At 46.3% G+C, this 23,657-nt stretch overlaps 1 protein-coding gene across 4 annotated transcripts; it reads left to right on the top strand.

The window, feature by feature from the left end:
* The first annotated feature begins 45 nt into the window (after window positions 1-45).
* Window positions 46-21,969, top strand: EIF2D (eukaryotic translation initiation factor 2D). Of its 4 annotated transcripts, XM_065938287.1 has the most exons (16): window positions 122-258; window positions 989-1,119; window positions 1,197-1,328; window positions 3,496-3,579; window positions 4,056-4,146; window positions 6,870-6,977; window positions 8,788-9,041; window positions 9,484-9,601; window positions 11,197-11,242; window positions 11,649-11,752; window positions 11,873-12,022; window positions 12,391-12,480; window positions 13,402-13,497; window positions 14,753-14,873; window positions 20,050-20,224; window positions 21,763-21,969. In XM_065938287.1, exons 5-16 carry the CDS (start codon window positions 4,061-4,063, stop codon window positions 21,831-21,833), a joined length of 1,419 nt encoding a protein of 472 aa, XP_065794359.1. In that variant the 5' UTR covers window positions 122-258; window positions 989-1,119; window positions 1,197-1,328; window positions 3,496-3,579; window positions 4,056-4,060; the 3' UTR covers window positions 21,834-21,969. The 4 variants fall into 4 exon arrangements, with proteins under 4 accessions (XP_065794357.1, XP_065794358.1, XP_065794359.1 ...); XM_065938285.1 differs by lacking the exon at window positions 989-1,119 and having other exon boundaries at window positions 46-258; window positions 1,197-1,387; XM_065938289.1 differs by lacking the exons at window positions 122-258; window positions 989-1,119 and adding an exon at window positions 304-409.
* The last annotated feature ends 1,688 nt before the right edge of the window (window positions 21,970-23,657 follow it).

Below are 23,657 nucleotides of genomic sequence, written 5' to 3'. Positions count from 1 at the left end.
CTCCGGGCTTCAGTTCCCGGCCTTGCCGCTAGGGGCTGCCGCGAAGCTGAGCGGGCCCGGTTTCCAGCCGGGCCGCTTTCCCAGCCGGGCCCCAGCATGGCTACCCCCAGGGCCGCGGGCCTGGCAGCCACCGTGCGTCCGCTTTCCTGACAGCTCGCGGCGTCTGTGGTCTCCCTCTCTTCCCCAGGCCTCTCCAGCGGACATGTTTGCCAAGGCCTTTCGGGTCAAGTCCAACACGGCCATCAAGGGGTCGGACAGGTGAGGGGGAAGAGGGGCCCGTGCCTGCCCACGAGGGCACCCCGGCGTCTCTCGAGCTTGGCCGGCTCGCAGCCTTTCTGTGCTCGGTCAGCCGACCTGGGGTGGAGGCCGAGGGGCACAGCCGGAGAAGGGACTCCAGAGCGGGGCAAGGGTGAGTTAGACATATTTTGAGGGTGAAAATGGGAGCGGAGGCCCGAGTTATCTCCCAGGGTGTCTTTTTTTGGATAGTCTAGTGAGTTTCACAGAAGCGTAATTCAGTCAGCGCGTATTGACTGCAGTCTGTTCAAAGTGTCGTGGAGGATGCAGAAATGAAGGAATACGGGATCCCTGCCCTACTTGGAGCTTTGAGTCCCTTGGGAGAGATTGGGTGGAGCACAGAGAACTACAGGTATATGAGAAGTGTCTAGTCACTTCTCAGATCTGGCGGGAGAGACACATGGAGGGTGAGGTGGAAGTGGATGAGGCATACGTGGTAACTGTATCTGTTCAGACAGTGTTGCAAACGCAGATATCACCTTGGGGATTTGGGAACCAGTGTTCTCTAGTTGTCATTCTTGATGCCCTGGTGTATCTGTCTGATCATAAGCTTGTTAGATTTGCCAGCCATATATGAGAAAGGCGCAGATCCAAGAGCTATGGGTGGAGTCAGGAAGGCAGGACTGAGTTTCCAGTGGCAGGCTAACTTGGATTGCTCACCGGGTCTCAGTTTTTTCTTTCTTTCTTTGTGAAGTGGAAAGACATGCCTCAGGAACATGTGAAAATAGATGAGACACTGGATGAGAAAGATAATGGGATGTTTTGGAAGAGTGTGTGAGAATAGGGCATCATCTACCAGACTTCCTTGGTCCTCATGACTTTATAGTAAGTCTTTCTGAGTCCTCAGTATTTATTAAAATCTATGCAGGCAGCTTTCACACCAGTACGTGTGCCCTCTGCAGGAGAAAGCTTCGGGCTGATGTGGCAGCTGTTTTCCCCACTCTTGGAACCGATCAGGTCTCTGAGTTAGTGCCTGGAAAGGAAGAGCTCAACATTGTAAAGCTGTATGCTCACAGAGGAGATGCAGTGACTGTGTACGTGAGTGGTGGTAACCCCATCCTGTTTGAACTGGAGAAAAATCTGTATCCAACAGGTATGGCAGTGGGATGGAGATGCCGTTACTGTGGTCTCTGCCTCATATCTGTTTCTCCTTGTTTCTTCCGTTAACCTGTCTTCCTTAAAACAAATGAATGCAAGATCTCCCTAAGAATTTTTTGTGTTCTGCGTCCCTAGAATTGGATCATACAAAACCAGAAACTGCTATAGAAGGGAGGGGGACAAGGGTAACACAAAGCCAGGGTTGCTGCCAAGGGAAGTGCTAAGCTGAAGAAACACTTGTTTCTAGAGGGGTGACCAGGAATGGAGCAGAGGTCTTGAAAAGGGTGGCGTTTCAGTGAAATAAAAGTCGCTTAGTCATGTCAGATCTTTGTGACCCCAGGGACTGTTTAGTCCATGGAATTCTCCAGGCCGGAATACTGGAGTGGGTAGCCGTTCCCTTCTCCAGGGGATCTTCCCAACCCAGGGATCGAACCCAGGTTTCCTGCATTGCAGGCAGATTCTTTTACCGACTGAACCACCAAGGAAGCCCAAGAATACTGGAGTGGGTAGCCTATGCTTTCTCCAGGCAATCTTTCCAACCCAGGAATCAAACCAGGGTCTCCTGCATTGCAGGTGGATTCTTTGCTAGCTGTGCTACCAGGGATGCCACTGGAGTTTCAGGGCATGTAAAAAATGTTTCTTAAAACTGTCACTAGTGCACTTTTCTTAAGATACTGAAGAGATAACTATGATGGGAAGGAAGCTGAATTAATTAAACTCCATACCCAGCTGTCTTGGTAATGGACTTTGGTTGAGATACCGCACCAGAATTCTTTCTTAGGCTCTCTCTGGCTCTCAGGATTTTGTTGCTTGCTTTCCTCACAGGTCTCACAGAATCAGTGTCTTTTTCTCTTTTCCTTTCCTACTGACATCTACTTTGTTGTTTGGGGCTTTTCTTCCTCCCAAGTTGGCTGTAGCAATGCAGTGCAGTTTCCTACCCCAGGCCCTACCCCTACCCCACTTTGCTGTTGTACACATACAAGCCCTTTTTGTATGTATGTACACATACAAGCCCCTGCCAATGACTGTAGAAACAGAGGGAATAAAAATAATAAACGTGGAAAAATTTAAAAATATCTTATAGGCTGGTGCTCTGGTTTTGGATTACGTGCTTCTGAGGTCATAAATAAAATCCCTGTTGGGTCTCTGTCCCTACTTTGATCCACTGTGGCCCTTTTCTTCTGCTTCTGCAGTCTGGATGAAGCAATAGGTGTCTTCAAGGCTCAAGTGACATCCAGTTTTAATCTTAAGTCTCTGCCTTCTTCAAGGCTGCAGCCTCTTTAAGAAGGGAGTCAGTCTCATGTAAGCTGTATGGAATGTTTCCCACAGGAAAAGGGACACTTGATTCCCAGAGCAGGGGAAAGGGATACTGGACAGGCAAAAGCAGATGTACACCTAATCACTAGTTTTAGCTGCTGCTGCTGCTGCCAAGTCGCGTCAGTCGTGTTCGACTCTGTGCGACCACATAGATGGCAGGCCACCAGGTTCCTCCGTTCCTGGGATTCTCCAGGCAAGAACACTGGAGTGGGTTGCCATTTCCTTCTCCAGTGAGTGAAAGTGAAGTCGCCCAGTCACGTCCGACTCTTAGCGACCCCATAGATTGCAGCCTACCAGTCTCCTCCGTCCATGGGATTTTCCAGGCAAGAGTACTGATTTTCCAGGCAGGAGTGGGTCGCCAGTGCCTTCTCCGACTAGTTTTAGCCTTACGTGTAAATATCCAACTTTGGCAGTTAACCTCATAAAGTTGTGATTCACTTCATGTGTGTCTTCCTACCAGTAAAAATGATAACTTCTCAAGATCACAGATTGAGAGAAACTACTGCAAAGAACTCAGTATGTAAAGAATCATCTCTCTCGGGCTAAAGGAAGCAAAGATTCTAAAATGAATAGCATATGACATCTAAACTGCTTCACAAACTTGGGGTGATCTAAGTTAAAAAAAAAATGCAACTTCTTTGGACATCCCCCCCACAACCCTCTCTCTAGCTTTGAGTTGAGTGTCTTTTCTGTATTTTGATAACGTGACCTAGTATTTGGCTTTGCCCGTTCTCCGGAGGATTGACTCTTTGGCAGTAAGTGTTTTCTGGCCCTCTCTTTGGACAGTGTATACCTTGTGGTCTTATCCCGATCTTCTACCAACGTTTACAACATGGCCTCTGGTGCTTGAAAAACTGGTGGGGGGAGCAGGTAAGAGTATTTTCTTTTATTCTGGATACTGTCTAAAACCTACTTCAAAAAAGACCAACTACTTTAATAAATGTACCCATTTCGTGCATTCATATGATTGAAGAATGGAATTTCCCCCCATGTCTGTTGCATCTCTCACTTGGCGGCTTCCACAAACTCCGTGGGCCTCAGAGATCCTGCTGTAAGGCTTAAATAAGATGAGTGACATGAAGTGCCTTGTAAGCCGCTGTTGGCTATCCTTTAGGTTGATAAGCCGACTTGGGGAAACCAGACTCGGATAGATCATGGAAACTAGACCCTCAGCCTGGTCCTTCAGTTTGACCGCTAGCTTCCCAAAGGGTGGTCTGATACTCAGACTGCTGCTTTCTACTTTCATTATGAATAACACAGTTGATAGTTAATGAACGTCTGTTGACTGAATGAATAAATGATGATGTGAACTGTGGAATTAGCTGTGACGCTTTTGTTTGCCGCAGATCTGATGCTGCCGGGACTGGTGGTGCCCCCTGCTGGCCTGCCTCAAGTACAGAAGGGCGACCTCTGTGCCGTAGCGTTGGTGGGGAACAGGTACTGTGCCGTCCGCGGTGCCTCTGGGGGCACACTTAGGGGAACCTTGGGAGGGGCGGGAATGACAGCTTCACAGCTTGTGGGTAAAGGATTAAAAGAGAAAACAGATTCTTCCTGAAAGATCCCCAGAGTGGGATTGGCAGTGAGCCTGTGGAGTGTGCACACATCTGGGCCAAGTATATTTGTTGCTGCTGCTTCTCCTTTTATAAAATGTATTTTTTTATCCTTCAAAAAAAATTTTTTTTTTGGTTTACAGACAAGTTGCGAAGATAGTACAGAGCCCTGATATACTTCTTACCCAGCTTCTTGTCTTGATAACATCTTATATAACCACAGTATACATATATATATATATTTATATAAGATAACATCTTATATAACCAAAACTAAGGAATTAACATTGGTTCAATCCTGTTGACACTATTACAGAGTTTATTCATACTTTCCTGGTTTTCCCACTATGTATATGTATTTAAAAAAATTTTTTTGTTCAAGGATCCAGTCTAGGGTGCCAGCTTGCATTTAGTTGTCATGTCTTCTTAGTCTCCTGTGATATTTTCTTGCTTTCCTGCCTTCCATGACTTCAAGACTATTTTTGTCTGACAGCCACATCATCTTCATCTTTTAATTATCTTTAATAGATTAATTGAGGGAGATATAGTTTATATACTGTAAAATTCACCTATTTCAACTGTACAATTCAGTGATTTTTTTTTTAGCCTATTTATAGGGTGGTTTGGCAATCAGTACACTAAATAAATAAAATTTATTTAAAATAAATTAGGGAATAATCATATGAACAGTTACGAAAAATCAAAACCCACTCAGCCCATAATTCTTTTCTCTAGAAGTAAGCATTGTCATTCTGATGCGTAGCCTCGCCAGCCTTCTGCAGTGCACGTGTGCACGCGCATATAAAATGTGTGAGGTGGGGGGTGTGTGTTTAAAAATACAAACAAACAAACTCTGTCCCTAGTATTTTTTCAGTTCAGGTAGTGTGAACATTGTCTGTGTCAGCTAGCACAAAGAAGCTGGATCGTTTTACGCGCTGTGGGGTGATGGAGAAGGTCGTCTCCCGGTGGACACTGTGGTGGCCTCTACTTTGTCACAAACAAGAGCTTCCTAATGCTTCCGGGGACACCGGTGCCAGTATTTTCCTAAAGCAGATGCTAAGAAGCAGAGCTGTTTGGCTGGCGATCGTGCATGTCTTCTGTTGCCCTACAAACACCCTATCAGTTTTCACTCCACCTACAGGGTATATGGAGCCTGTTTCCATACGTGCTCACTGACACTGGATGTGATGGGTTATATTCATTTGTGTCATCCTGAATGGAAAATGACATCTCATTATTTTACTCACTGCTTTTTGAGGGAGAAAGATTATAGGCCTTGGGGGTGGGGGAATGGGTCAGTGTTTAAAGATCTTATTTTCACTGCTCCTGGTCTCCTATTGTCCTTGAACCTTTTGGCACCAAGCGCCTAGGAAGGTTCCCTTCCTGCGTACCTGCAGGAAAACTTGGCTGTTGAAAAGAATGGTGATATTATTGTTTTTTCCCCCCAGTATTCTAACCCATGTAGGAGAAAATGATGGAAATGTGTATTTGGCCTGCTTAGTTTGACATTTACAATGTATAAGGGAATGAAACCTGGGCGGTTTATGGCAGAGAATGAGGGTAGAAGGGAGTTTATTAAAACTGCAAGCCATATTCGAGACTGAAGTTCCTGAGCCACTGACCCTTCCAAAGGTGGAAGACAAAGACCCTTCTTTTAGGAACTGGGAAAGAAGCCAAATTCACAGATTCTGTGGCAGGAGCTGATCCATGGGCACAGTAAGTGGAGCCACCAGATTGGCAGGTATTTTTTTGCAGTTCAGGTGTTGGGAATTCAGCCCTTGAATCTTTTCCCTTGGGTCCAGGCAACCTTGCTGGGCTTGTATATTCCCCTACTGTTCGACAGCTAGACACCGGTCCTTACCGGCAGTGTGTAAGCGATGCTTGAGTAACACTGGGATGACAAGAGATTTCCCATTTAGGCTTTGGAAGTTTCCTGTAGTTATTGTAAATGTGTGGTCTTCTTTTTTTGGATATTATGGACACGTTCAGTTCTTAGATGGCTACACAGAGCAAGCCCTGTTATAAGAGCCACCTCAGAAGGAGCCTCTAGTTGGTACCGCACATCTCTCTTCTCTCCCCTGGTGGCACTCATCAGCCTACTTTATGGCACAGGAAAGACCTCCCTTTTCAACTTGCAAATAGGAAGGCGCTCCCTTTTTTTTGGCCTTCCTGTGTGGTACATGGGATCTTACTTCCCTGACCAGAGATTGAACCTGCACGAACAATTTATATTTTTGAAATTAAAGAAAAAAAACTTTTAAATATTCTCCTGAGTCCTGTCTGTGTTTGATTCGTAATAGGGATAAAACAGTGATTATATCAGTAGATGAGTTACTTACCGAGAAGGGATATTTGGTCAAGGAATTTTTGAAAGTCGTATGTGTGGTATGTGTGTGTGTGTATGTGTGTGTGTTCGTAGCTTAGTCATGTCCGACTCTTTGACAGTCACATTTATAGGTAATTTAAAGAGGACTGAGACTGCACTGAGTTCTTGTTCTGTGGTATAAGTGGGTGCTTCAGATTTGCAGCCGTGGTGCTTTGAGCACGTGAGGAAGCCGGTCTGGCAGGCGTCCCCCTGGAAGACTTTCCTGACCCTTGTCTCCTCCTCAGAGCCCCCGTTGCCGTCGGAGTCGCCTCGATGTCCACAGCTGAGATGCTGACCTCGGGTCTGAAGGGAAGGGGCTTCTCTGTGCTCCACACCTACCAGGACCACTTGTGGTGGGTTCAGTCTGTCTTCTGGTTTACAGGGAAGCTGGGTGGATGCAGAGAGCCCAGGGCCTGGATTCAGAAGTCAGGGTTTTGGTCCCTGCCTGTCCTCAGTTGCTGATCACAGGTGTTAATTTCCTTGCTCAATGTGAAGAAAAGATGTTTTTTTTTCCTTTTTAGAGAGGATTACAGAGAACTAATTATTTTCTAGGTGAATTGTAGAATCCTAGGCCTCGAAGAAGGCCTTCGGGATTGTCTTCTCTCTCAGCGCAGCGACATTCTTTAGTGTCATAGCACTGGTCCGTCTGTCCTTCTCTGCCGTGTACATTCAGGCATATTCTGGCCCCTTGATGAGGGCTCAGAGGTTCTCACTTCTGAATCCAAATCAAAGCAGAGTAGCTCCTCAGGCTCCCGGGTGATAATCTGGTTACTGTTATGTTATTTAATTTTTACATTTTGGATCGCCTCCTCATTACGGAAGTTGCCCTTTCTCACTGTGACCCTTGCTCTCTGGAACTGTATCAGAGCTTATTTTCTGGTTATTTTCTTGTCCTTTAATCGAAATAGTAAATAAGGCTCTTCTCAAATGCAGCGTACCTGGTCCTTTGCCAGGTGTTGTGGCTTGTCGGTATAGATTTACCTGTTACATTTTTAGTCAGTCTTCGAGTTATTCATTTTACAAGTGTCAGCCAGACCCTGCTTTGTTGGACGTACAGCCTCATCCGTCTGGGTCTCAGCAGATGTTTGCAGGCTGCTTACTCACAAGCTCCCAGCTCCTTGTTTTCTGTCAGTGTGAGAAATTAAGGTCTTGTTGTCTAAATCGTTTTATCAGCAGCTGCCTCGTCTCCTAACCTCCCACTCTTTGAAAATACGTTCCGTATTTACATGATCAGAATACCCTGAACATGCGCTCTGGCCTCACTATTAGCCTCATTAAAAGCCTTGCTGCAGCTGTTAGTAAACTTGGTTTGACTTGCGTAATCTTAGTTAAGGTAAAGCTTTTTGCTTTTACCATCCCTGTCTTCAGAAGGCTTGATGGCATAGAACCATTGTAATCTGCTCTGCAGGTTAGGTTTCCTTTTTTTTTTTTTTTTTTTTTAATTGAGGTATAGTTGATATCCAGTGTGTTAGTTTCAGGTGTACAACAAAGTGATTTTAGTGATGACTATAATCGCTAGTGTATATCTAGTGATTCCAGATACAGATGTGTACATATATCTTCTTTTTCAGATTCTTTTCCATTAAAGTTTATTATAAGATATTGAATATAGTTACCGTGCTATACAACAGGTCCTTGTCATTTATCTGTTTTAGATTCCATTCTGGTTTAACACAGAAGCAGCTGTTTTGCAGTCTTGAGCAGTTCAGTTATTTGTACTTTGTTCTCTACCCTCAGCCTTGGGTTTGTATTTCACCACTGGTACTACAGATGCATTTGCAGTCTTAATTTTGTTATTTAATTCAAAGTGGTTTTATTTTTAATTCATATGAAGGGAATACTTTTGGAGGGGGGCTTCTATATAACTATATTGTCTTTAATTTTTCTCTGTCCCTGAATTCCTGTTAACATTATTAGTATTCCCTTGGGATAAGGAGGAGGCAAGAATTCCTCTCCCCATTTCAGAGATGAGGAAACTGAGGCATGGGACTTTTCTGGGCCCAAAACTGGAATCAGAGTTGAGGTGCACGCCCAGGCTCTCTGGCCACTCCTGGACACCCCTGCCTGTGACTCTCATTCTCCCTGGACCCCTGCCGGCCCCCTGACCAGGGTTGGAGGGTATTGTGACTGCTGCTCACTGTTTCTGACGTGAGGTTTTTACAGGCGATCTGGAGACAAATCCAGTCCACCGTCCATTGCCCCGCTGGCCCTGGACGCCCCGGATCTCAGTGAAGGGAAGGGATGTGTCAAAGCCGACACCGCCCTGGAGGGCGACATGAGGCAGCTGACCCTGGAGGAGGAGGAGGAGGAAGAAGAGGAGGTCCAGCGGAGGTGTGAGAAGTCCCCATCAGAAGCCATGGAAGACCCCGGCCCTGAGGGCCTGCACGTGGACCCCACGGACAGCAAGACCCTTCAGGGTACAGCTTTGAGGGTGCAAGGGCCTCTCTCTCAGCGCAGGAGGCTGATGTGCGCTGTGCTGCTTCTGACCAGGCCTCTTGGGGGGGAGGGAGACGGCCTTGGCTTTGGTCAGGGTGGTGCCCAGCGCTTTGCTGTCTCACCTCGGAGCCTTTCTCACATGAGTCACGTTTCCCCGGGTTCCCTGAGCCCAGCTGCACAGCCCGCCAGGGTTTCTCCGGCTCTGACTTCTCTGTCAGAGGAGTGTTGCATCTGGCCGGGTGGGACCATGTGACCTGCTGCCTCCTCTGGGGTCAGCCCTCTGCGGAGGCCCCGTGTTCTGGAGAGTCTAGGCGCTTTGGCGCCAGGCAGCAGGCTCCCTCAGAACCTGGGGGTGAGGGGGGTGTCGCCGCGCAGGCCTCTGCATCCCTCCGGAAGGATGAGGTCCTCGTGTTTTCCTTGCAGAGCAAATGGACGAGCTGCTGCAGAGATGCTTCTTGCATGCTTTGAAGTGCTGTGTCAGAAAGGCTGACCTCCCGTTGCTCACCAGCACTCTCCTGGGTAGCCACATGTTCTCCTGCTGGTACGGAGGGTCTGGGGGGCGTGGGCAGGGGGGCCCTCTCCTGCTCCTCCGTGGTTGGATGGGACAAGGCCGACGGGGGAGTTTTCTGAGGAGCATGATGTCGAAAGCAGGAAGTGGAGGGTTGATCTGGCAGATACTGAGTTTTAAAAGCTTAAATGTGAGCCGGTGACAGGATGCTGAGGAAATGAGGCTGAAATTCCCAAGGTGCTGTGAGCCCCCCTCTACTCTGGTGAATCTGGGCCAGGAAGTGTCCTGGGCAGCCTGTTTGTCTGAAAGTGCCAACCCGCTCACGCTTTTCTGAAGAGTAGGCGGGCTGGATGAACTTGTGTCAGAAGGAAGAGTCAGTGGACCTCCCACCCCCCCCAAACACAAGCCACCAGCAGAGGGAGTGTTGCTGCGTGTGGGTAACTTCTGGACTTTGAAGCTGGGCTGGAAGCCAGCTCCCAGGGTGTTGGAGCAGGGCGGATTTGAACCTGTAACCAGGCTTCTTAGCGCCTTCATTCCCAACACGTGTAAGGTTGCCATCAAGAGCAAATATCCTGACATTTCACAAGCAACCAGTGAATATTAATTACCATGTCAGGAGATTTGCTTATTGATTTTCACCCTAAATTTGAACTTCTTTCTTTTTGAGAGTGTTGCTGTTTTTTTAAAAAATGATTTTAATGTGATTCTCTTCCTCTTCCTGTGAGCTTCTTTAAGGGATTCTATACAAGTGTGAGGTCTGGAGTGTGTGGCAAGATACTTCGTAATTTGTCCTGACCTTGCTGAGTTGCAAATAACTGGGAAAAGGGATCCTGGAATATTCTCTAGGGTAGAGGTTCTTAACCTGGGATGGGTTCTAGAAAGGATCCCTGCAAATCCAAACTGCTATTGCTTATCACATATTCAGAGAAGATGTACGTTCTGAGGAGCCTTCATTAGGGACTTCTCCCCCAAAACTAACAGCTGCAGGGTAGAGGCACCAAGCTTTTTCAATAAAGAGTCAGATAGTAATTATTTTAGGCTTTGCAGGCCCTACAGTGTCTCCTGCACGTCTGCCACTGTGGCCTTGAAGCAGCCGTAGATGGTAGATGAACGGGTATTGCCGGATTTGGTCTGCAGGATGTAGTTTGCCAAATCCTGCTCTAGCCTGGCTGCCTCAGTGAGCTTGGTGTTAGAAAGACTTACCTGGAGGTGAAACTTCTGAGGACACAGAAGATCGTCTAGTTTGAGAGGAATCTAAAACTGTATCTAGTACGGTAGGCATGAGCCACGTTTGGCTATTTAAATTAAAATTAAATGAAATTTAAACTGTATTTCCTCAGTCACATTAGTCACATTTCAAGTGCTTAATATCCACGTGTGGCCTGTGGCCACCACATTGATAGCAGAGAACATTCTCTCTTCACAGGAAGGTGTGTTGGACAGCAAGGGTCTAGAGTCTCTGAAGTCTTTACCTCTTTCTGATGCTGCCATCAAGCAGAAAGTTCTGGAACAGCGGCCTCTTTCCAAGTATCCTGGAGGAAGCCTGGGGAAACGGCTTCCTCTTAGTGTTAGGCAGGTCTCACCCTACTGCTTTGTTAGCTTAACTTGCCTTTTCCATCTGCCATCAGCCCCGAAGGACGGCAACTGGACATAAAGAAGTCAAGCTACAAAAAGGTAAGTGGGTCCCTTCTCTGCATACCCACACAGGGAGCTGTGTCGGGTGCTCGTGGCATGAGCTGGTTGACGTGGGGAAGCCCTGTCTGCAGGGCTGATGCTAGAGTTAAGCTTTTTGATTCCAGGTATAGTGGGGGTAAGAAAGCTCTCCCGGGGCTGAGGCAGTTGGGTGGGTACCCACTCCCCTCTCTCCCTCCCAGCCCTTTATACCCAGTCTGAGTTCCAAAAGGCTCCACCCATTAGTCTCCCGCCCTGAGGACGGGGCCCTTCGCTTCCTAGCTGGACGAGGACAGGGACTGTCCCACGTCCCCCCAGGCCCTGCCTAGATCGGCGTCCGGCACACTGTAGGTGCTCGGCGCCTGTGCGGAGTCGATGAGGCCCCCTACACTGGCCCTCTCTCCCTTAGCTCTCTAAGTTCCTGCAGCACATGCAGCAGGAGCAGATTATACAGGTGCAGGAGCTGAGCAAAGGGGTGGAGAGCATTGTGGCCGTGGACTGGAAGCACCCGAGGTGAGTGCCGGGGGCCTGCTCACCGCAGCGCAGCTGGCCCCGGGGCACCTGGGCCAGGACTGGGGAGCTCTGAGACACTAGTATAAAATGTGTTTTTTCTTTCCTTCTGCTGGGTTTCAGGATCACATCTTTCGTCATACCCGAGCCCTCCCTGACCTCCCAGACAATCCAGGAGGGTAGCAGGGGACAGCCCTATCACCCTCCAGATATAAAACCCCTCTACTGTGTCCCAGCCAGCATGACCCTGCTCTTCCAGGAGTCTGGCCACAAGTGAGTTTTCAGAGAGCAGCCCTTCTCCTGCCTGCTTGGTGTTCTGGCCGATAACCCTCTCAGCCTGAGTGGTGCTCTTCTGTGACTGGCGAAACCTGCTCTGCCCTCTCCTCCCCCTCCCCCAGACCCAGCTTCAAGCCTCCTTCCCCTGGGCAGGTGGTCTCCGGACTCAGTGAGCGAGAGAGTAGATCTCTCCCTTTTCTGCCTATGACGACTCTTCACGCGGCCCCGCAGGCCTCAGGCAGGAGAAGGGAAGAAGGCAGAGCTCGAGCCGAGGACAGCGCCCTGCTGAGCAGGGAGTGAGTCTGGGCGTTTGCGGTTTGTACCCCAGCACAGCGTGAGTAACCTCCTGGTCGCTTCTCACCCAGGAAAGGGAGTGTCCTGGAGGGCAGTGAAGTCCGAACAGTCGTCATCAACTACGCCAAGAAAAACAACCTGGTGGATGCAGACAACAAGAAGTGAGTGGATGAGAAGGAGGGCTTGCCCTGTGTCTTTCCACACTCACCTTCAGCAGATGTGGGAGGTGGCTGGGAGGGCGGGGTGCAGGGGATCTCAGCCTTCTAGAACACCAAGTCCGGTGGCTTCTAAACCGTAGGCCGTGGACAGTTAGAGTTGTGGTGAGGGTAGTCAGATATATATATACTGTCCACACTGACTGCAGCCTGAAGAAGTATCATCTCATACGTATCTTGGGGCTTCCCTGGTGATTCAGTGGTGAAGAATCCACCTGCTGATGCAGGACACCCAGGTTCTATCACTGGGTCGGGAAAGTCCTGGAGGAGGAAATGGCAACCCACTCCAGTATTCTTGCCTGGGAAATCCCATGAACAGAGAATCTTGGCAGCCTGCAGTCCATAAGGTTACAAAAGAGTTAGACATGACTTAGTGACTAAACAACAAGAGTGACCTGAACGTATGTATCTACCGTTGATTGTCAAATGTAGGTGCTGTTGTGACGAACAAAATGCAAACTTCAAAAAATTTTACCAAAGCCATCTTAGCTTCATGGGGTTCTCTATTTTCTTAGTAAGTGGATACAGAAGGTAAACCACTAAATGAGTGTTCCATTAATTTTTGTTGTTGTTAATTACAAAGGCACCCTTGTGATCCAAAAGTTGGGAACTGCTGGCTTCATCATGGTTAGTTAATAACGTAACTGAGCCAGGGATCCCAGTGTTCACACTTTTTCCCCATACCACTTTCCCCTCCACTGCCTACTTCTCCTTTGTTCTAGGAAGGCATATGTGTACCTCCCATCCAGAGAATACGTTGCATCCTGGACTGTGAACCCCTAATTCGTTCCAGTAATCCTGATTGACCATGGACAACACATAAGAGACGAATCCTGGGGCTATTTATTGCTTCTTCTTCCCCTTTAGTCTCGTGAACTTGGATCCCATCCTCTGTGACTGCATCTTAGAGAAGGATGAACAGCACACGGTCAGGAAGCTTCCATGGGACAGTCTCCTGAGCAGGTAATGGGGATTGGCAGCCCCTCTCCAACATTTCCATCCCTTCCCCTTAACGCCTGTCGTATCAGACGTCAGGATTGTCACTGTCATCATCTCTGACTTCCGTTCTATAATTCACACTACATCAGTCTGCATAAACACAGGCATGAGTAATTCTGATGTGGAGAGTCTTTGGGACAATTTGGGCCAACACAATATAGAAGATAAGGAGAGGGGAAAAGAACATTAATTAAAAATAAAAATTTCAAAAAGAGAAACAAAAAAAAGTGGGAGTGGGGGATGGGGATTGTCTTAAAGTCTTTTCAAAGGAAGGATTCTTAAACCTTTTCTTTTCCAGGGAACCAAAACCGAAAATAATTTATATCAGGAGTTAGCAAGCTATTGCCTGTGGGCCAAATCTGGCCTGCTACCTGTTTTTGTAAATAAGGTCTTATTGGCACACAACCACACTCATTTGTTTACATAACATCTACTCTGTGTTCTTGCTAAATGGCAAAGTTGAGTAATTTAAACAGAGACCCATATGGCTCTTAAAGCCTAAAATATTTACCATCTGGCTCTTCATAGAAAAAGTTTGTCTCTCCCAATATATATGCTAGCAAAAGAAAATCTGGTTAGACAAAAGGTAGAAATTCCTTTTGGTAAAGGCGTCTAGAAAAGGTGCATGATTGGAACCTGTCAGAAATGCGAAGCTGTACTTTATCCAGCTGGGTAAGGTAGAGTCTTGAGACAGAAATTTGCCGCAAGGCCCCTGGGCGGGTTTTCAGAAGGCCAGACCTGTGGGCAGTTTCCAGGGGCTCGTCTCAGACGTCCCCTTCCCTGAGTCAGTGGGTCTCCGCTGTGGCTGCACATTGGGGAGATTAAGAAAAAGAAGTAGTCTCTTCCTTGAGAGCCTTCTGTGTAGAACAGAGAACTCCTCTTGGTGCTCTGTGGTGGGCTAAACGGGAAGGAAATCCAAAGAAGCGGAGATCCTTGTATCCGCGTGGCTGACTCACTCTGCTGCACTGCGGAAACCCACCCAGTGGTGTAAAGCAGTTACAGCGGCACAGTGGTAAAAAATGGATCTCGTGATCAGACTTTCTGACTCAGTTGGTCTGGGGTGCAGCTCCCTAGTTGATTTGCTTGATTCCACTCTGTAGCCAGAGGTGAACCACTGCCTGCAAGATCAGCTTCCATCCAGCCGCCTGCTGGGCGCGAGCTATGAGGAAATGGCTTCTGCTGGCCATATCAGCCTCCCACTCGTTAACTCCCATTTCAGATGTTTGGAAAGATTGCAGCCTGCCTATCAAGTGACCTTTCCTGGACAAGAGCCCACTGTGAAGAAAGGCAGGGTCTGCCCAATTGAGATCACCCTAGCACAGAGAGCTTCCAACAAAAAGGTAATTTTTAAAAGATACAGCGTTTGAAGATGGTGATTTACCTTCCTGCCAAGTTCTAGTCTCTCTGATGTGATTGGAGATTTTCAGATTGGCCTCAAACACCTCTAAAGTTGCTTAGGAAACACCTATGTTTCTGTGACTGGGCTGGGTTCTGTGTAAAACAGGTGAAGCTGACCCCCTCCCTCACTGTCCTGTAGGATTTTCTGCTAGGAAACTTCTGAGAGCCTGGTTCTAGAAGTAAACAAGATCTTATATTTATTTTTTTCTTAGAACTCTGCTATGGGCCTTCAGCTCTTCTTTTTCTGTTACCTCTTGGGCCTTGTTCAGTGAAAATAACTGGTAAAGAATTGCTGAAGGAACTGAGCTTGTTTAGCTTGGCAACACAGTCGTCAGAACAAATTACATCTGTCCTCAAATATGTGTAAAGCTGTCCTTGGGAAAAGGACTGCACTTATTTTGTGTTGGGAAAAGGACTGCGCTTATTTTGTCTGTCTTGAGAAGACCAAAATAAGATTATTGGGTAGAAATCCCAAAAGACAGACTCTAGAAGTGTGCGGTTATGAGTGTAGGCTTTGAGATTACAGACTCGGTTTCAGCATGGCTTTGCCTTGCTGCTTAACTTTGAGCATGATGCTTTATGTCATTTTTGCCTGAGTTTCCTTATATGAAGAATGGGTGTAATACCGACCTCATAAGGCACTGTGAGGATCAAATGAAGGAATATATGTAGGTGAGATATTTAGATACTACTTGGCGTATAAACATGCAATAAATGAGAACCAAGTGATGATAACTTTAATAACTAGCAGTAGCCACCATTTCTTGAATGTGTAATTATATACAGTGATGGTTTTGTTTTTATGTTAAAAAGAGCCCTTATCTCTTAGAGATACATACTGAAATATTTGTGGATGGGATTTCTAGGAGGGTTTGCTTTAAAGTAACAGGACTGCGGGTGGGTGGGGATATAGATGAATCAAGGTTGGTCATGAGTTGAGAATTGTTGGAATCGGTGATGGTTCGTGGGGCTCATTGTACCCTTCTACTTTTATTTATGTTTTAAATTCTCCATTAAAAAAAAAAAACTTTAGAAAAAGCCTATGTAGGAGAAGGAAATGGCAGCCCACTCCAGTGTTCTTGCCTGGGAAACCCATGGACAGAGGAGCCTGGTGGGCTACGGCCCGTGTGGTTGCACAGAGCTGGGCGCCACTCAGCAGCTTAGCAAACAAACGAGTGGAGTGTGCGTCACCTTAGGGGGCAGAGCGCCTGTCCCTAATGTGACACGTGACGCACGCAGGCAGGCCTTCTTCTCCTGTGCTTCCTTTATTATGCTTTGCAGACACTGCTGTTTTTTCAAATTGAAACATTTTTCCAATTGAAAGTTGCTTGTGGCAACTTTCGTGTCCAGCAAGTCTGTTGGTGCGATTTCACCAGCAGTGCTCACTTCTTGTGTCTGTCACATTTCGGTAATTCCTGCAGTATTTCAGACTTTTTCATTATTATTTGTTAAGGTGATCTGTGACCATGATCTTTGATGTTACTATTGTGAAAACGATTACAACTCATTGAAGGCTCAGGTGATGGGTGGCACTTTTTACAAATAAAGTATTTTAAAATTAAGGTATATACTTTGTTTTTTAACATATAATGTTATTGCACAGTTAACAGTATAGTGAAAGCATAACTTTTTAAAGATATTTTGTTGAAGGACAGTTGATTTACAATGTTGCTTTTCATTTCTGCTGAATACAAAGTGATATACATATATAGTCTTTCTCATATTCTGTTCCGTTATGGTTTATCCCAGGCTATTGAATATAGTTCTCTGTACTATACAGTAGGAACTTGTTCTTTATCCATCTTCTATATTCTAGTTTGCATCTGCTAATCCCAGACTCCAGTCCTTCCCATACCCACCACTTCCCCTCTGGCAACCACAGGTCTGTTCTCTGTGCCTGTGAGTCTGCTTCTGTGTCTTCACTTCAGTTGCTCAGTCGTATCCGACTCTTTGCGACCCCATGAATCACAGCACGCCAGGCCTCCCTGTCCATCACCAACTCCCGGAGTTTACTCAAACCCATGTCCATTGAGTCAGTGATTCCATCCAACTATATCATCCTTTGTCGTCCCCTTCTCCTCCTGCCCCCAATCCCTCCCAGCATCAGGGTCTTTTCTAATGAGTTAGGTCTTTGCATCAGGTGGCCAAAGTATTGGAGTTTCAGCTTCAACATTAGTCCTTCCAATGAACACTCAGGACTGATTTCCTTTAGGATGGACTGGTTAGATCTCCTTGCAGTCCAAGGAACTCTCAAGAGTCTTCTCCAACACCACAGTTCAAAAGCATCAATTCTTCAGTGCTCAGCTTTCTTTATAGTCCAACTCTCATCCATACATGACCACTGGAAACCATAGCCTTGACTAGATGGACCTTTGTTGCCAAAGTAATGTCTCTGTTTTTTAATATGCTAAGTTGATCATAACTTTTCTTCCAAGGAGCAAGCGTCTTTTAATTTCATGGCTGCAGTCACCATCTGCAGTGATTTTGGAGCCCCCCAAAATAAATTTTGCCACTCTTTCCACTCTTTCCCCATCTATTTACCATGAAGTGATGGGACCGGATGCATGATCTTAGTTTTCTGAATGTTGAGTTTTAAGCCAACTTTCTCACTCTCCTCTTTCACTTTCATCAAGAAGCTCCTTAGTTCTTCTTCACTTTCTGCCATAAGGGTGGTGTCATCTGCATATCTGAGGGTATTGATATTTCTCCCGGCAATCTTGATTCCAGCCTGTGCTTCCTCCAGCCCAGCGTTTCTCATGATGTACTCTGCATAGAAGTTAAATAAGCAGGGTGACAATATACAGCCTGTGCGTACTCCTTTTCCTATTTGGAACCAGTCTGTTTTTCCATGTCCAGTTCTAACTGTTGCTTCCTGACCTGCATACAGGTTTCTCAAGAGGTGGGTCAGGTGGTCTGGTATTCCCACCTCTTTAAGAATTTTCCAGAGTTTATTGTGATCCACACAGTCAAAGGCTTTGGCATAGTCAATAAAGCAGAAGTAGGTGTTTTTCTGGAACTCTCTTGCTTTTTCAATAATCTAGTGGATGTTGGCAATTTGATCTCTGGTTCCTCTGCCTTTTTCTAAAACCAGCTTGAACATCTGGAAGTTCACGGTTCACGTGTTGCTGAAGCCTGGCTTGGAGAATTTTGAGCATTACTTTACTAGCGTGTGGGATGAGTGCAATTGTGCAGTAGTTTGAGCATTCTTTGGCATTGCCTTTCTTAGGGATTGGAATGAAAATTGACCTTTTCCAGTCCTGTGGCCACTGGTGACTTTTCCAAATTTGCTGGCATATTGAGTGCAGCACTTTCACAGCATCATCTTTCAGAGTTTGAAATAGCTCAACTGGAATTTCATCACCTTCACTAGCTTTGTTCGTAGTGATGCTTCCTAAGTGGACCACTTGACTTCACATTCCAGGATGTCCTGCTGTAGGTGAGTGATCACACCATCGTGATTATCTGGGTTGTGAATATCTTTTTTGTACAGTTCTTCTGTGTATTCTTGCCACCCCTTCTTAATATCTTCTACTTGTGTTAGGTCCATACCATTTCTGTCCTTTATTGAGCCCATCTTTGCATGAAATGTTCCCTTGGTATCTCTCATTTTCTTGAGGAGATCTCTAGTCTTTCCCTTTCTATTATTTTCCTCTATTTCTTTGCACTGATCACTGGGGATGGCTTTCTTATCTCTCCTTGCTGTTCTTTGGAACTCTGCATTCAAATGGGAATATCTTTCCTTTTCTGCTTTGCTTTTCGCTTCTCTTCTTTTCACAGCTACTTGTAAGGCCTCCTCAGACAGCCATTTTGCTTTTTTGCATTTCTTTTTCTTGGGGATGTCCTTGCTCCCTGTCTCCTGTACAATGTCATGAACTTCCGTCCATAGTTCATCAGGCACTCTGTCTATCAGGTCTAATCCTTGAATCTATTTCTCACTTCCACTATATAATCGTAAGGGATTTGATATAGGTCATACCTGATTGGCCTAGTGGTTTTCCCTACTTTCTTCAATTTAAGTCTGAATTTGGCAATAAGGAGTTAATGATCTGAGCCACAGTCAGCTCCCAATCTTGTTTTTGCTGACTGTATACAGCTTCTCCATCTTTGGCTACAAAGAATATAATCAGTCTGATTTCAGTATTGACCATCTGGTGATGTCCATGTGTAGAATCTTCTCTTGTGTTGTTGGAAGAGGGTGTTTGCTATGACCAGTGCGTTCTCTTGGCAAACTGCTATTAGCCTTTGCCCTGCTTCATTCTGTACTCCAAGGCAAAAATTTGCCTGTTACTCCAGGTGTTTCTTGACTTCCTACTTTTGCATTCCAGTCCTCTATAATGAAAAGGACATCTTTATTTGGTGCTAGTTCTAAAAGGTCTTAGCGGTCTTCATAGAACCATTCAACTTAAGCTTCTACTGGTCAGAGCATAGACTTGGATTACTGAGGTTTGTTCTTTTTTATGGCTGAGTAATATTCCACATACCTCATCTTTATCCATTCATCTGTTGTAGGTTGTTTCCATGTTTTGGCTGTTGTAAATAATACTGCTATGAGCATAGGGGTACATTTGTCTTTTTGAATTATAGTGTTGCTTGGATATATGCCCAGGAGTGGAATGACTGGATTATATGGTAGTTCAGTTTTTAGTTTTTTGAGAAACCTCCATACTGTTCTCCATAATGGCCGTACCAATTTATATTCCCACCAAGAGTGTAAGAGGATTCCCTTTTCTCCAGACCCTCTCTGGCATTCATTATTTGTAGAATTTAATGATGGCATTCTGACTGCTGTGAGGTGGTACGTCACTGTAGTTTGATTTGCATGAGGATGTAACTTTCATGTCCACTGGGAAACCAAACAGTTCGTGTGACTCATTTTACTGTAATATTTGCTTTATCATGGTGGGTCTGGAATTGAACCCTCAGAATCTCTGAGGTATGCCTGTATTGGATGGGGTAAAAAGAAAACTTCAATTTAGAAGCATAAAAATTAATTATTTGGATGGATAGGTATGGTTGTGGGGATGGTGAACGTAGGGTGAAGAGGCTGCAGAGGCCCTGGAAGGTTTCTGGAGGGAGGGCATGTGGTCTGTGCCCACCGTCAGTCTTTTGTTTCACCAGGTGACCGTGGTCCGGAACTTGGAGGCCTATGGCCTGGACCCGTGCTCGGTGGCTGCCACCCTCCAGCTGCGCTGCCAGGCTAGCACCACCGTCACTGCTGCCCCGGGGCTCAAGGACAGCCTGCAGGTTCAGATCCAGGGCAACCAGATCCACCACCTTGGCCGGCTTTTGCTGGGTGAGCATCCCCCCGAAGAAGCAGAGACGTCAGTCTCACTAGGCAGAGGTCTTCCTACCAACTAAAGTCCCTCTAGTGAGTTTACCATAAACATGGCTTTTAGCAGCCAGCGAGAGGTGGAACTAATGTTTGCCCTTTATCTTTTAGCCCCCAAATTCAATGTTTTATCCACCATCCTAGTGGAGAAGTTTTCTTTCTGGTTTTCCTTCTTTATAAAACATTTGTTGAGCACCCAAACTTTGCTAGGCACTTTGCTGCGCTTTTTGCAGGCTTGATGCTAGAAGAACCGTTTCTATTTTGCAGATGAGGAAACAGGTTCAGTACTTTGTACTGAGATAATTCAGTTGTTCAGTGCTGTAGTTGGGCTCCGAACCTTGATTTGCGGAATAAACTCTTTAAGTTCACTAAACAAGACCCACCCAGTCCAGCCCCATCTTCCCTCCACCTTCTCTGGCAGGTCCCTGACTCCCAGGCCAGGCCTCAGCCCTGCTGGTCTCCTGGCTGTTCCCGCCTGCACCCCCACGCTCATACCTGGCTGCTTCCCTCCGTGTAGTCCCCTGACCTCGAGTGGCCTCTCGCAGCCTTAGAGGCTCGCTGGCCCAGCTCAGGGGCCACAGGAAGCCTGTCTTAGAACATGTCCCATTTTTTAATTTTCTGTTTCCTTAATTGACAGTTAAAAAACTGCTAGCATGGCACTTTCCAATTGTGTTTATATTCTGATTAGTGTCTATAACTGGGCTCATTTATTCTGTGTCTGAACTCCCTGTTAGAATGAGCACCTTGAATCACAGACCTTACGTTTTTCATGCCCAAGGTCTGGCGCATAGTAAATGCTCAATAAGCAAGCTTAGTTTATGGTCTCAGGCTGTACCCAGCAGTTGACTTAGAACTGCACCCCTTTAAGTGAAGAGCTCCATGTGAAATACAGAGGGAAAAAGATAAACACATAAATGCACTCAGACACACGCATTCTCCCTTACAAGAAAATTACAAGTGCCTGAAGTACACTTAGAAAGTAGTTATCAGCAGGAAAGTTGCTGGGAGACTCAGCCTCGAGGTATGAGGATGTATGGTCCATCCTGCCGGGGTTGCATGTGAGCTGGGTGGAGAAGAGCAGGTGACGTGATGGAAACGGTTTGAGCTGAGGCTCGAAGGCGGGAGTGAACAGAGTGGGGCGGGAGGGCCAGGAGGCGGTTGTGCAGCTGGGGACCTCGGCGTGCATGCTGAGTTGCTTCCGTCATATTCCACTCTGTGCGACCCATTGGACGGTAACCCACCAGGCTCCTCTGTCCACGGAATTCTCCAGGCAAGAATACTGGAGTAGGTTGCCACGTCCTTCCCCAGGGGATCTTTCAAACCCAGGGATCGAACCTGCGTCTCTTTCATCTCCTGCACTGGCAGGCGGATTCCTTACCGCTTGTGCCACCTGGGGACCTTGGCAGTCGGGGCAGAGGAGGGTCATTGTAGACAGAGGGACGGGGTGGGCGGGGAGAGCATGCACAAACCTCACTGAGGAGTCTCTGCCTTTTGGATTGTAGAGGAGTATCGGCTGCCTCGAAAATACATCCAAGGCCTGGAGAAGGCCCCTAAGCCTGGCAAGAAGAAATGACAGACTCTTGTTTCATGTGGTTGATCCAGTGGAAATCCAGGCTCTGGGCTGGTAATTTATATGAGTATTTTCTGTTTTTGCAAACTAAAAAAAATATATATATATAATTCTTTACCAAAATAAATTTTTATTCTAATCTGAATTTGATTCTCTTTTGTTTCTTCCACTTAGTAAACTGTTGTACTAAGTTTTCAGGTTCAAAGCCATTTGAAAGGAACCCTGGAGGCCATTGGAGGCTGCTCTTTCCATTCATGTGGTTTCGATCATTTGGTGTGTGCTCTGCTTTCAAGGCCCCATAGCCCATCCAGAGTTCAGGTAGGGGGAGCCTACCTGTTTTTAAAGTCCTTCCACCGAATATTCAATAACCTCTTGCTATACTTGCTACCTAATTAACCTCCTAGCCCCAAAATCACTCCTTCAAATATCTAAAGGGCTATTTATATATTTGTCATCATTCAGAAGAAGGAACGGTTATCTCTGCCTTGAGCAAAGTTAGGCTAGACCAGAAATAAACAATGACAGTACATTAGGACATGGGTTTCTGTACAACAGTAATTTTTCCTCAGCGTTGACAACTGCCACTGTAAGTTGTGATGTGGCTACAGGTTAGATGACTTTGCTATAGTGAAGAGTCTTAACCAACTAATGCTTTCTTTACCCTCAAACTTCTTCACCTGGGGCTCGTGGACAAGGTCTTCAGAGGGCCCACGGAGTTCTCTGAAATAGTGCGTAAGATTCTGTATGATCATTTTCCTAAGAGAGGTTATTGTGCTTTTGTCCAGTTCAGCTGGATCATGTGAAAAGATTCAGACCCCGGCTGTGGTCCCTGCTCAGTCTGGGGCAGTCATTTCTTTACTGGGGCCTCCTTGTGCAATAGGAAGGAGAAGGGCTGAGCCAAATCACTGCAGAGTTATTTGCTTTTTACCATCAAAAAAAAATAAAATTACACTTTGGTTTACTTTTTTCCTTGCTCATCTTGTTTTTTTTTAAACCAAGATAAAGACTCAAAAATACCCACAATATTCACAAATTCCCCACCTGGGGCTTGAATAAGAAAAGGATGAATATAAAAATGTGTATGAGGTCCCTCGCCTTTTGTTAGGAGGCTCTGAATGATCGGCCTTTTCACTGCTGACTCACTGTGAGTGAACTGCGCCACTGTACTGACCTGCTGCATTAACATGAGCACATGAAACTGAGAAAGAGGTTTCTAGAAATTGATCCCAAACAAGATTCTGTTACAGCAGAACCCTTGGACATACACGGTTTGATCTGAGGGCGATAGAGTAGTCGTGAAATATGGTCCTCATAATCAATACAAATAACATAGAAAACACGAGGTGGTGGTTTGGTCGCTCAGTCATGTCCGTCTCTTGCGACCCCATGGACTGAAGCCCGCCAGGCTTCTCTGTCCTTAGGATTCTCCAGGCAAGAGTCCTGGAGTGGGTCATTTCCTTCTCCCAAGAAAACACACAGTGCTTTATATAGTTCTTTCACAGACATTATCTGTTTAGCACAACCTTGGAGGGACTGGAGGCTCAGAGTTGTGCTCACCCTTCCTAAAGACACAAGCCAGTGAATGGTGAGGCTAGGTCTGCAATGAACATCCACGCTTCAGGTTTGACCCAGAATTCTGCCGTGACACAGTGCTGTCAAGACGTGCTTCAGATGGTTTTTCCAGTAATGGTGACACATTTTGCATTGATTCATCTTCCCTTTTCTCCTCATGAATACCATAGGTTCATGGGAGGAGGCAAGGGCGTGTTAGGCTGTGCAAGGGATTCCTTTTTCTATGTGCTAAGCCAAATAATCTACACCACGGTC

Source organism: Muntiacus reevesi, chromosome 5, assembly GCF_963930625.1.
Source record: "Muntiacus reevesi chromosome 5, mMunRee1.1, whole genome shotgun sequence".
NCBI classification, from domain to species: Eukaryota; Metazoa; Chordata; class Mammalia; order Artiodactyla; family Cervidae; genus Muntiacus; species Muntiacus reevesi.
Note: the sequence above shows the minus strand (reverse complement) of the source record. Positions and strands in the feature narration are given on the sequence as shown.

Coding starts and splice junctions, on each gene's coding strand:
- EIF2D (XM_065938285.1), top strand. CDS start 203: ATGTTTGCCAAGGCCTTTCGGGTCAAGTCCAACACGGCCATCAAGGGG. Junction 259..1,196: donor GCCATCAAGGGGTCGGACAG/GTGAGGGGGAAG, acceptor TGCCCTCTGCAG/GAGAAAGCTTCGGGCTGATG. Junction 3,580..4,055: donor AAAACTGGTGGGGGGAGCAG/GTAAGAGTATTT, acceptor TGTTTGCCGCAG/ATCTGATGCTGCCGGGACTG.